Here is a 14830-nt window from a genome sequence, read left to right as displayed (position 1 = left end):
GGAACCTACATCTGAAATTTGAGAAAGATCCCTTCAGTACTTTCTCAGAAATAGCGATAACAAACTTCAATTGTCAAAATCCAAGATGGCTGCCTGTCGGCCATGTTGTTTTCCGATAGGTCTCAAAATGCGATAAGCATAACTAGGTACCAAGGGGAACCTACATATGAAATTTGAGAAATATCCCTTCAGCACTTTCTGAGAAATAGCGATAACAAGAATTGTTTACGGACGGACGGACGGACGGAGGGACGGACGACGGACGCAGGACGATTTGAATAGCCCATCATCACAATAGCCCACCATCTGATGATGGTGGGCTAAAAACACATTTTAAACTTCTTCTCAAGTTCCACCAGTGCTATTGGGCTGAAATTTGCCTGAAATGATCCTGATATGATGCCGACCAAGTGTTGTTATTTTTCGGGTCGGTCCGAAATCCAAGATGGCCGCCGTGGCCGCCATCTTGAAAAACACATTTTAAACTTCTTCTCCAGTTCCACCAGTGCTATTAAACTAAAACTTGCCTGAAATGTGGTGATATGATGCCGACCAAGTGTTGTTATTTTTCGGGTCAGTCCGAAATCCAAGATGGCCGCCGTGGCCGCCATCTTGAAAAGCACATTTTAAACTTCTTCTCAAGTTCCACCAGTGCTATTGGGCTGAAATTTGCCTGAAATGATCCTGATATGATGCCGACCAAGTGTTGTTATTTTTTGGGTCGGTCCGAAATCCAAGATGGCCGTCGTGGCCGCCATCTTGAAAAACACATTTTAAAATTCTTCTCCAGTTCCACCAGTGCTATTAAGCTGAAACTTGCCTGAAATGATCCTGTTATGATCCTGACCAAGTGGTGTTTTTTTTTTGGTTGGTCTGAAATTCAAGATGGCCGCCATAGCTGCCATCTTGAAAAACACATTTTAAACTTCTCAAGTTCCACCAGTGCTATTGGGCTGAAATTTGCCTGAAATGATCCTGATATGATGCCGACCAAGTGTTGTTATTTTTCGGGTCGGTCAGAAATCAAAGATGGCCGCCGTGGCCGCCATCTTGAAAAACACATTTTAAACTTCTTCTCCTGTTCCACCAGTGCTATTAAGCTGAAACTTGCCTGAAAGGATGATGTTATGATCCTGACCAAGTGGTGTTTTTTTTTTTGGTTGGTCTGAAATCCAAGATGGCCGCCATAGCTGCCATCTTGAAAAACACATTTTAAACTTCTTCTCAAGTTCCACCAGTGCTATTGAGCTGAAACTTGCCTGAAATGATCCTGATATGATCACGACCAAGTGTTGTTATTTTTCGGGTCGGTCCGAAATCCAAGATGGCTGCCATATCTGCAATCTTGAAAAACACATTTTATACTTCTTCTCCAGTTCCATTGGTGCCATTGAGCTGGAAATGGGTGAGGATGTCAAGGCAGGCGAGCCAACATAGTGTTGTTATTTTTTCAGCCTCGTAAAAACTTTGACTTGACAGCCATGGCGGCCATTTGTAACATGATTGTGCAATCATGGTTTTCCTGAACAATGCCTATTTTAAACTTCTTCTCAAGTTCTCCCAATGGGATTCAGCTGTAACTTACCAGAAATAATCCTGAGATGGTCCTTACCAAGTGTTGTTATTTATTGGGTCGGTCAGACATCCAAGATGGCCACCATGGCAAACAGTGCCACTATATACTTGCTACAGAGAATACATACTACAATTATATAAGGTTTTTAATTTAGAGTCAGATGACCGTTAAGGCCCCTGGGCCTCTTGTTTGTCTTTTCAAATCCTTAGATCATATCTCAATTGTTCATCATATTGTGTTTCAGTGTATAAGGTGTCCCTAAATTGTATTACCGCGTACAAGATATCCCTAAATTGTATTACTATGTATAAGGTGTCCCTAAATTGTATTACTGTGTAGAAGGTGTCCCTAAATTGTTTTACCGTGTATAAGGTGCCCCTAAATTGTATTACCGCATATAAGATATCCCTAAATTGTATTATTATGTATAAGGTGTCCCTAAATTGTATTACTGTGTAGAAGGTGTCCCTAAATTGTTTTACCGTGTATAAGGTGCCCCGGAATTGTATTACCGTGTATAAGGTGCCCCTAAATTGTATTACCATGTATAAGGTGTCCCTAAATTGTATTACTGTGTATAAGGTGTCCCTAAATTGTATTACTGTGTATAATATATCCCTAAATTGTATTACCATATATAAGATATCCCTAAATTGTATTACCGTGTATAAGGTGTCCCTAAATTATATTACCATGTATAGGGTGTCCCTAAATTATATCAAAGTGTATAAGGTGTCCCTAAATTGTATTACCGTGTATAAGGTGCCCCTAAATTGTATTACTATGTATAAGGTGCCCCTAAATTGTATTACCGTGTATAAGGTGTCCCTAAATTGTATTACCGTGTATAAGGTGCCCCGAAATTGTATTACCGTGTATAAGGTGTCCCTAAATTATATTACCGTGTATAAGGTATCCCTAAATTGTATCACCGTGTATAAGGTGTCCCTAAATTGTATTACCGTGTATAAGGTATCCCTAAATTGTATTACCGTGTATAAGGTGCCCCTAAATTGTATTACCGAGTATAAGGTGTCCCTGAATTGTATTACCGTGTATAAGGTGCCCCTAAATTGTATTACCGTGTATAAGGTGTCCCTAAATTGTATAACTGTGTATAAGATATCCCTAAATTGTATTATCGTGTATAAGGTGTCCCTAAATTATATTACCGTGTATAAGGTGTCCCTAAATTGTATTAGTGTATGAGGTGTCCCTAAATTGTATTACTGAGTATAAAGTGTCCCTAAATTGTATTACTGTGTATAAGGTTCCCCTAAATTGTATTACTGTGTATAAGGTGCCCCTAAATTGTATTACTATGTATAAGGTGCCCCTAAATTGTATCACCGTGTATAAGGTGTCCCTAAATTGTATTACCGTGTATAAGGTGCCCCTAAATTGTATTACTGTGTATAAGGTGCCCCTAAATTGTATTACTATGTATAAGGTGCCCCTAAATTGTATTACCGTGTATAAGGTGTCCCTAAATTGTATTACCGCGTATAAGGTATCCCTAAATTGTATTACCGTGTATAAGATATCCCTCAATTGTATTACCGTGTATAAGGTGTCCCTAAATTGTATTACCGTGTATAAGGTGTCCCTAAATTATATTACTATGTATAAGGTGCCCCTAAATTGTATCACCGTATATAAGGTGCCCCTAAATTGTATTACTGTGTATAAGGTGTCCCTAAATTGTATCACCGTGTATAAGGTGCCCCTGAATTGTATCACCGTGTATAAGGTGTCCCTAAATTGTATTACCGTGTATAAGGTGCCCCTAAATTGTATTACTATGTATAAGGTGTCCCTAAATTATATTACCGTGTATGAGGTATCCCTAAATTGTATCACCGTATATAAGGTGCCCCTAAATTGTATCACCGTGTATAAGGTATCCCTAAATTGTATTACCGTGTATAAGGTGCCCCTAAATTGTATTACCGTGTATAAGGTGTCCCTAAATTGTATTACCGTGTATAAGGTATCCCTAAATTGTATTACCGTGTATAAGGTGTCCCTAAATTGTATTACCGTGTATAAGGTATCCCTAAATTGTATTACCGTGTATAAGGTATCCCTAAATTGTATTACCGTGTATAAGGTATCCCTAAATTGTATCACCGTGTATAAGGTGTCCCTAAATTGTATTACCGTGTATAAGGTGCCCCTAAATTGTATTACTATGTATAAGGTGCCCCTAAATTGTATCACCGTATATAAGGTGCCCCTAAATTGTATTACTGTGTATAAGGTGTCCCTAAATTGTATTACTGTGTATAAGGTGCCCCTAAATTGTATTACCGTGTATAAGGTGCCCCTAAATTGTATTAGTGTATGAGGTGTCCCTAAATTGTATTACCGTGTATAAGGTGTCCCTAAATTGTATTACCGTGTATAAGGTGTCCCTAAATTGTATTACTGTGTATAAGGTGTCCCTAAATTGTATCACCGTGTATAAAGTGTCCCTAAATTGTATTACCGTGTATGAGGTATCCTAAAATTGTATTACCGTGTAGAAGGTGCCCCTAAATTGTATTACCGTGTATGAGGTATCCCTAAATTGTATTACCGTGTATAAGGTGCCCCTAAATTGTATTACCGTGTATAAGGTGCCCCTAAATTGTATTACCGTGTATAAGGTGTCCCTAAATTGTATTACTGTGTATAAGGTGTCCCTAAATTGTATTACTGTGTATAAGGTCTCCCTAAATTGTATTACCGACATTGAATATAAATGAAGTCATTATAGGAAAATTGAGCAAACAATAATCAATATATTATGTCTTGTTGTCTCAGGTGACAAAACGAAAGGTGGAGTCGCTGACCATTCTTTCTGAGATGTCCCACCTTTACTTTGTGGGACACACAAGGAAATAATTAAGACTTAAAAACCGGATTGTCCAATCAACATTTTTAATTAATGAAGCAGATTTAATTTGAAAATTTTGCACAAATTATCAAAATAGTTCAAACCAGCCGTATATAAGACCATTACAACAGTTGGTACAACATATATATATATATGTATATCTTATTATAATAAATATAAGATATTGTCATCAGGCAATAGAACTGATTGTCATATAGATCAGGAAAAAGATTCTGAAATCACAAAATGAAATGTGAATTATGAAATGATATCAAATCTTTGTAATATAAACAGATTATCACACATATACTATAAATGGTAGGAATTTGTATCAATCATGAAAAAGTAAAGAACAAAATGTATGGTTTACAATGCAATGAACTACTAAAGTCATAAAGACTATAGCACATGATTTATACATTTTATCAGGAATTCTCGTGATCACCTGCCCAGGTGTGCAGAGAACTGATTAGACAAATTAAAACACCACTTAAGACTCGCACATTCTCACATCTGTCTCGAGACAGAACAGGTCCATATTCCTGAACTGTTTTGGTTACTCCAGTACAGATTATATAACAAATCCAATACAACCCCATTGATGATACAAAGTTCATTTATTTCATTCTAAGAAAACTTATACAATATATACAGGGTAAATGGATATGAGTTAGATATTTGTAAAAAAAAAAAAATGTAATTATGTACTTTCAGTTGTTGTTTTTTTTAAATAATTTTTACTAAACTCTACTGTTTTTTTTTATTTTATAACCAGTAAATGATAATATACTGTTAAAAACAGTTTTAAAGGCATGTGTAGCAAGCAGAGCCTAAAAAATACAAATATTTGTAAAGAGTATAAAAATCTTGATTATACGACAAATTTCAAGTTCACAACATAGGCTATCCCTTTCCTAGTTACTATCAACTGAATTAAGCATAAAATATGTCCCCAGTTTTTGTACATCTTTTTGCACGTGTCTGTCAATGCCTGTGATTCATGCTGACATGAGTGACACTGTACTTTTGGGGTCAAGCTATTGTTCACAATGTTGCCGGGTCATTGACGTCATTTACATTTATATACCAAAAGATTTCCTAATTTTTAACAATATGCGGTCACTGACATCATCAACGATTTCATTATGTACCAAAAGATTTCCTAATTTTTAACAATATGTCTGAAGAATCTCATTTGATAATTTACTCAATAGCTCTTCAAATATCTTCTTGTATGTAGAAACTACCCACACCTTTCAAGTGCCGCCCTCAATAATCAAGTGCTACAGGTCTAGTCAGGCACTTCTCCGACATTTGTTACATTTTTCATTCATCGAATGACGATAGCCACTTAGTATGTACCGTATTTAGACCAATTTACGCCCCAGGGACTTAAATTTGGAGATGAGAAATAACACAGGAAAAGACTAATAACACTTTAGAATTAATGCTCTATACAATGCTTCTACAATATATGATAACATTTTATAAAATACTATTGTGAAATGAATTATCAAAGGTACTGAAAATGTGACACACATACAATATATGCCCTTGTGAGGGGATAATTAACACGGTAAATACAAACTATTTCCTGTTTAGTATACACATTAACAAGTATTTCCGATCTTAAGTCTCCCACAACTTAGTTACCTGATTTAGTTAACAGATAGGTAGGCATACCATTCACCTTAATAGTCAAATACTAAATTCATCACACATTAAAAATGTACTTGGAAGATTTAAGGATATTTAATCATCACTATCAAACTCCCTCCAGTAACTAAACCAGATCAAGTAGATCTCCATCTTGGGCTAAGATTCTGAGTCATTAAAGCTTAGCTCCATGTCCTCATCTCAGCTTATTTGGGGTTAAGAGAATCTTTCACTGCCTTGGGGGTGAGACGGGGAATCTCAACCCGAGGGGAAAGATTCTTAAGTAGCTAAACATGAGGCTTGCCGAGTGTTTGGCAGCTTAAGTATCTTACCCCGAGGGTTGAGATTCCCCTGTCTCACTTCCATGGGGGTGAATGATTATTTTTCTCTTACCCTGTTTACCCTCTTGTGTAACTAATATTGATGTTACATCAATACAAGACAATGTTGATGTGACGTCATTGAATTTTTGATGTGACATCATTGTATTGTTGCTGCAACATCATACAATTGTTGAGAGCATGCAAAGAGCACATGTAGGTTGTCTTTTCCCAAGGATAAGAAAAGAAAATCTCACCCCGGTAAAACTGCAGACATATTCCTGTCGAGGGTAAGAGAATAATAGAATCTTTTGGAAGATTTGTTGACCCGACATCCTTGTAATAGAAGCTCACATGAGTGTGTTCCGTAAACAGCGATATCTCAACCAAATGTGAGAGTTGAGCTGGACAGCATGAGGCTTGCTTATGCTACTTGCACATACTTACAAATAAAGAAATTCAAGTTGGAATAAACATCATTCTCCTTCATCTGAAAAGATGAGAGTTTAAACAGATTCCATATTTACAACAATTGTATGAAGTCACCAAAACAATACACATAATGTCACATCAACAATTCATTATTATTCGGCCTTAACTGAGAGTCATAATCTCCCTCAGCCTTGACTGAGAGATCAAATCTCTCTCGGCCTTGACTGAGAGTCATAATCTCTCTCAGCCTTTACTGAAAGTCATAATCTCTCTCAGCCTTGACTGAGAGATCAAATCTCTCTCAGCCTTGACTGAGAGATCAAATCTCTCTCAACCTTTACTGAGAGTCATAATCTCTCTCAGCCTTTACTGAGAGTCATAATCTCTCTCAGCCTTTACTGAGAGTCATAATCTCTCTCAGCCTTGACTGAGAGATCAAATCTCTCTCGGCCTTGACTGAGAGTCATAATCTCTCTCGGCCTTTACTGAAAGTCATAATCTCTCTCAGCCTTGACTGAGAGATCAAATCTCTCTCAGCCTTGACTGAGAGATCAAATCTCTCTCAGCCTTGACTGAGAGATCAAATCTCTCTCAGTCTTGACTAAGGGACACAATCTCTCTCAGCCCTTGACTAAGGGACACAATCTCTCTCAGCCCTTTACTGAGGGACACAATCTCTCTCAGCCTTTACTGAGGGATGCAATCTCTCTCAGCCCTTGACTAAGGGACACAATCTCTCTCAGCCCTTGACTAAGGGACACAATCCCTCTCAGCCCTTTACTGAGGGACACAATCTCTCTCTGCCCTTGACTAAGGGACACAATCTCTCTCAGCCCTTGACTAAGGGACACAATCTCTCTCAGCCTTTACTGAGGGATGCAATCTCTCTCAGCCCTTGACTAAGGGACACAATCTCTCTCTGCCCTCGACTAAGGGACACAATCTCTCTCAGCCCTTTATTGAGGGACGCAATCTCTCTCAGCCTTTACTGAAGGATGAAATCTCTCTCAGCCCTTGACTAAGGGACACAATCTCTCTCTGCCCTTGACAAAGGGACACAATCTCTCTCAGCCTTTACTGAGGGATGCAATCTCTCTCAGCCCTTGACTTAGGGACACAATCTCTCTCTGCCCTTGACTGGGGGACACAATCTCTCTCAGCCCTTGACTGAGGGACGCAATCTCTCTCGGCCTTGACTGAGGGACACAATCTCTCTCAGCCCTTGACTGAGGGACACAATCTCTCTCAGCCTTTACTGGGGGACGCAATATCTCTCAGCCCTTGACTGAGGACGCAATCTCTTGCAGCTTTTGACGGAGGGACGCAATTTCTCTCAGTTATAAATTTCTTTCGATTACTGACTATGTTATATGATGAACATGATGAATGTTTAACATAATCATTTATCAACAACCATTAATTACCCTGAGATTTTTTTTATTTAAAAAAAGTAGCTTTGGTTTTACTTTCCTAATTTCTAATGAAAATCACAGCAGTAATATAAAACTATTGTAAATATCTTTAATCATATCACTTTGAATTAGAATATGAGATACAGTTGAAATCACAGACTTATTATCACTACACATCACTAAGGATATATCTGTGACCTTGAAATTGGGTCAAGGTCATTCATATGAACGTCATGCCAGCATGTTACTGGTCCAATGTTATATCTTTAGGTCTCTGGGTAATGAACAAGTTGCTTCAAGGCACAAACCCTTAGGCAGTTGAACCAAAAATCACTGGTTGGAAATTTCAATAACAATCACCATTTAGAAATTTCATTAACAACCCATAATGCTAATCTTTACCACTGATTATCAAATGCTGTCAGTTCAAATATATGGGTAAGTGTTTTCAACCTTTTGTACATGGATATGTCATTTTAGAGAAAACATTTCATCATTCAAAATCTGGTTATTTTATTGTCAAGCCATACCTCTGTCGTGAATTTTCTATTCCTCATAAGTTAATAAGTTACAGGTTTCCCATGTATTTGTAGTTAATTGATATCCTCGAGGAATTCGCGCATGTGCTCGTTGACAATATCGGGCGTGTCTATCTGTACCCAGTGACTGGCGCCCTGGATATACTTGATGGTCAGGTTTGTGACGTAATCCTTCGCCAGAGCCGGGAGCTCTTCAGATAGGGCTACATCCTTACAGCCCCACACAATCAATGTGGGCTTCTGAATCTTTGGCACATTTGTTGCTAAAGCTTTTTCATTTTTCATGGCTGACCTATAGAAGTTCAATGGCCCGGTGAAACCACCTATAAATATTTATAAAGGAAAGTACAAATATTTTTGTTTTAAAAACAAAATTGATCGACGGTCCAGCTTCAATGTGACAAGTTAAGGAGTTACACTGGACAGTACTTTATAAATACAAATTGTAAACATGATAATTTACAAATGGCCACTTCTTTTTTTCTAATCAGTAATCAGAATGCACAACTAGGGACCAAGGGGAATAAACATCTGACATTTGAGAAAGATAAAATTGACTACAGACCACAGACTACCAACAACAGACCATGAACGACATACACTACCGACAACAGACCATGAACGACATACTACCAACAACAGACCATGAACGACATACTACCGACAACAGACCATAAACGACAGACTACTGACAACAGACCATGAACGACAGACTACCGACAACATAACATGAACGACAGACTACCGACAACATAACATGAACGACAGACTACCAACAACAGACCATGAAGGACATACTACCGACAACAGACCATAAACGTCAGACTACTGACAACAGACCGTGAACGACATACTACTGACAACAGACCGTGAACGACAGACTACTGACAACATACCATGAACGTCAGACTACCGACAACATACCATGAACGACAGACTACCGACAACATACCATGAACGACAGACTACCAACAACAGATCATGAACGACAGACTAACAACAACAGACCAAAGCCATGAACGACAGACTACCGACAACAGACCAAAGATGATGGACTGCTTATGACAGACCATTGACGACAGACTACCGACAACAGACCACTGAAAACAGACTACCAATGAAAAAACAGTGATGAAGGGTAATTTGAATAGCCCACTTATCTGAAAACGGAAGGCTGTAAAATCTATTTACTAAATGTCATCAAAGTCAAAGTTCTTGACCAACTAGCACATGTCCAACGTAACAAAAAATGTATAGTAAGTAGCATCAAGTATGTGGATTGTTACCCAAAGCTAAAAACGCATGAACAGGGATGTGAATGGTTCATGTAGACAAGGAGGAAAACCAACCATTGGTACAAGGTCCTTAGTCGGTGTTTATAGACAAAATGTTTCCAAAAAACCTTAACAGCAAACAGATGGACAGTAACCCAAAGCAATAAGCACCCTTTGGACAAGTGAACTAAAAATCACACTAAGAATATTTAACAACACATAACGCGGAAGTGGTTTCTTCCAGCTAGAAAGCACTGATGTCATGTGTCAGGTTCTTCACTGATGTCATGTCAGGTTCTTCACTGATGTCATGTCAGGTTCTTCACTGATGTCATGTAAGGTACTACACTGATGTCATGTTAGGTACTACACTGCTGTCATATGTCAGGTTCTACACTGATGTCATATGTCAGGTTCTACACTGATGTCATGTCAGATTCTTCACTGATGTCATGTTAGGTTCTACACCGATGTCATATGTCAGGTTCTTCACTGATGTCATATGTCAGGTTCTACACTGATGTCATATGTCAGGTTCTTGACTGATGTCATATGTCAGGTTCTACACTTATGTCATATGTCAGGTTCTACACTGATGTCATGTCAGATTCTTCACTGATGTCATGTCAGGTTCTACACTGATGTCATATGTCAGGTTCGTCAACCTTTCATATTTGATATGTGAACATCACCAAAGAGAAAACATTTCAACATTCAATATCTAGTTGCTTGCATTCCTCAAACTTGAAGGTTCATGTTCCCCATGTATTTGCCGTTAATTTATTTCCTCGAGGAATTCGCGCATGTGTTCATTGACAATATCGGGTGTGTCCATCTGTACCCAGTGACTGGCGCCCTGGATATACTTAATGGTCAGGTTTGTGACGTAATCCTTCGCCAGAGCCGGGAGCTCTTCAGATACGGCTACATCCTTACAGCCCCACACAATCAATGTGGGCTTCTGAATCTTTGGCACATTTGTTGCTAAAGCTTTTTCATTTTTCATGGCTGACCTATAGAAGTTCAATGGCCCGGTGAAACCACCTATAAATATTTATAAAGGAAAGTACAAATATTTTTGTTTTAAAAACAAAATTGATCGACGGTCCAGCTTCAATGTGACAAGTTAAGGAGTTACACTGGACAGTACTTTATAAATACAAATTGTAAACATGATAATTTACAAATGGCCACTTCTTTTTTCTAATCAGTAATCAGAATGCACAACTAGGGACCAAGGGGAATAAACATCTGACATTTGAGAAAGATAAAATTGACTACAGACCACAGACTACCAACAACAGACCATGAACGACATACACTACCGACAACAGACCATGAACGACATACTACCAACAACAGACCATGAACGACATACTACCGACAACAGACCATGAACGACAGACTACTGACAACAGACCATGAACAACAGACTACCGACAACATAACATGAACGACAGACTACTGACAACATAACAAGAACGACAGACTACCAATAACAGACCATGAAGGACATACTACCGACAACAGACCATGAACGACCGACTACTGACAACAGACCATGAACGACCGACTACTGACAACAGACCATGAACGACAGACTACTGACAACAGACCATGAAGGACATACTACCGCCAACAGACCATAAACGTCAGACTACTGACAACAGACCGTGAACGACATACTACTGACAACAGACCGTGAACGACAGACTACTGACAACATACCATGAACGTCAGACTACCGACAACATACCATGAACGACAGACTACCGACAACATACCATGAACGACAGACTACCAACAACAGATCATGAACGACAGACTAACAACAACAGACCAAAGCCATGAACGACAGACTACCGACAACAGACCAAAGATGATGGACTGCTTATGACAGACCATTGACGACAGACTACCGACAACAGACCACTGAAAACAGACTACCAATGAAAAAACAGTGATGAAGGGCAATTTGAATAGCCCACTTATCTGAAAACGGAAGGCTGTAAAATCTATTTACTAAATGTCATCAAAGTCAAAATTCTTGACCAACTAGCACATGTCCAACGTAACAAAAAATGTATAGTAAGTAGCATCAAGTATGTGGATTGCTACCCAAAACTAAAAACGCATGAACAGGGATGTGAATGGTTCATGTAGGCAAGGAGGAAAACCAGCCATTGGTACAAGGTCCTTAGTCGGTGTTTATAGACAAAATGTTTCCAAAAAACCTTAACAGCAAACAGATGGACAGTAACCCAAAGCAATAAGCACCCTTTGGACAAGTGAACTAAAAATCACACTAAGAATATTTAACAACACATAACGCGGAAGTGGTTTCTTCCAGCTACAAATCACTGATGTCATGTGTCAGGTTCTTCACTGATGTCATGTCAGGTTCTTCACCGATGTCATGTCAGGTTCTTCACCGATGTCATATGTCAGGTTCTTCACTGATGTCATGACAGATTCTTCACTGATGTCATGTTAGGTTCTTCACTGATGTCATATGTCAGATTCTTCACTGATGTCATATTTCAGGTTCCTCACTGATGTCATGTTAGGTACTACACTGATGTCATGTCAGATTCTTCACTGATGTCATGTTAGGTACTACACTGATGTCATGTTAGGTACTACACTGATGTCATGTTAGGTACTACACTGCTGTCATATGTCAGGTTCTACACTGATGTCATATGTCAGGTTCTACACTGATGTCATGTCAGATTCTTCACTGATGTCATGTCAGGTTCTACACTGATGTCATGACAGATTCTTCTCTGATGTCATGTCAGGTTCTACACTGATGTCATATTTCAGATTCTTCACTGATGTCATATTTCAGGTTCCTCACTGATGTCATGACAGATTCTTCTCTGATGTCATGTCAGGTTCTACACTGATGTCATGTTAGGTTCTACACTGATGTCATATTTCAGATTCTTCACTGATGTCATATGTCAGGTTCTTCACTGATGTCATATTTCAGGTTCCTCACTGATGTCATGACAGATTCTTCACTGATGTCATGTCAGGTTCTACACTGATGTCATATTTCAGGTTCTTCACTGATGTCATATTTCAGGTTCCTCACTGATGTCATGACAGATTCTACACTGATGTCATATTTCAGGTTCTTCACTGATGTCATATTTCAGGTTCCTCACTGATGTCATGTCAGGTTCTACACATATGTCATATTTCAGGTTCTTCACTGATGTCATATTTCAGGTTCCTCACTGATGTCATATTTCAGGTTCCTCACTGATGTCATATTTCAGGTTCCTCACTGATGTCATGACAGATTCTTCACTGATGTCATGTCAGGTTCTTCACTGATGTCATATGTCAGGTTCTTCACTGATGTCATGTTAGGTTCTTCACTGATGTCATATTTCAGGTTCCTCACTGATGTCATGACAGATTCTTCACTGATGTCATATGTTAGGTACTACATTGATGTCATGTTAGGTACTACACTGATGTCATGTTAGGTACTACACTGATGTCATGTTAGGTACTACACTGATGTCATGTTAGGTACTACACTGATGTCATGTTAGGTACTACACTGATGTCATGTTAGGTACTACACTGATGTCATATGTCAGGTTCTTGACTGATGTCATATGTCAGGTTCTACACTGATGTCATATGTCAGGTTCTACACTGATGCCATGTCAGATTCTTCACTGATGTCATGTTAGGTTCTACACTGATGTCATATGTCAGGTTCGTCAACCTTTCATATTTGATATGTGAACATCACCAAAGAGAAAAAATTTCATCATTCAAAATCTAGTTGCTTGCATTCCTCAAACTTGAAGGTACATGTTCCCCATGTATTTGCCGTTAATTTATTTCCTCGAGGAATTCGCGCATGTGTTCATTGACAATATCGGGTGTGTCCATCTGTACCCAGTGACTGGCGTCCTGGATATACTTGATGGTCAGGTTTGTGACGTAATCCTTCGCCATTGGCGGGAGCTCTTCAGACAGGGCTAAATCTTTACAGCCCCACACAATCAATGTGGGCTTCTGAATCTTCGGGACTTTTGTTTCAAAAATACTAGAGTTTTTCATGGCTGACCGATAGAAGTTCAACGGCCCAGTCAGACCACCTGTAACAGGTAGAACACAAAGGTGTCACATGTCTCGTTTATTTGATGCTATAAATAGCGGAATCTTTAGGTGTTTCCATGCAGGGATACTTTCTAGAAGTCATAGGTCGGCTAATATTACAAAGATATAATTGGAAGTCATGCTCAGAGATACTTTCCCAGGAGTAGTAAAGGTCGGCTAATATTACAAAGATATAACTGGTAGTCATGCTCAATTCTACATATGGCCTAAAGAAACTTGAACAGTTAAATGAATGATACTAGAATTTTTTTATTTACCATTTACATAAAAAATTCTAGAACAGTTATTTGCAGTGATATCTGATTTTAGGGCTACATATCACATACTAAGGGTTATATCTTATATTATTGTATGTGGACAATGACCTTGATTTTTGACCTTTTTTATTTCAAGTAAGCAATTTTCAGTAAGGAAGCTGGCTGTATCAAATCTGAATTTGTCCACGCAGGGAAAAGCCTTGACCTTTGACCTTCAAGTAATTTACATTGAAGGAGCTGAGCGTATGTACATCAAATCTGAATTTGTCCATGCAAGGAAAACCTTGATCTTTCAACTTCAAGCATAATAAGCAATCCAAAGCATGCATTTTCAGTG

At 38.6% G+C, this 14830-nt stretch overlaps 1 protein-coding gene across 2 annotated transcripts in view; it reads right to left on the bottom strand.

The window, feature by feature from the left end:
* Positions 1-9109: 9109 nt before the first annotated feature.
* Positions 9110-14830, bottom strand: part of LOC117334989 (epoxide hydrolase 4-like) — a 30891-nt gene continuing 25170 nt past the window's right edge. Inside the window, exon 6 of one of the 2 annotated variants that reach the window (XM_033894873.1) lies at positions 9110-11131. In XM_033894873.1, coding sequence (XP_033750764.1) covers positions 10863-11131 — 269 coding nt within the window. In that variant the 3' untranslated portion in view covers positions 9110-10862. Of the gene's footprint in view, positions 14215-14830 lie in introns of both variants that reach the window. The other variant, XM_033894874.1, reaches the window with a different exon arrangement.

Source organism: Pecten maximus, chromosome 9, assembly GCF_902652985.1.
Source record: "Pecten maximus chromosome 9, xPecMax1.1, whole genome shotgun sequence".
Lineage (NCBI taxonomy): Eukaryota > Metazoa > Mollusca > Bivalvia > Pectinida > Pectinidae > Pecten > Pecten maximus.
Note: the sequence above shows the minus strand (reverse complement) of the source record. Positions and strands in the feature narration are given on the sequence as shown.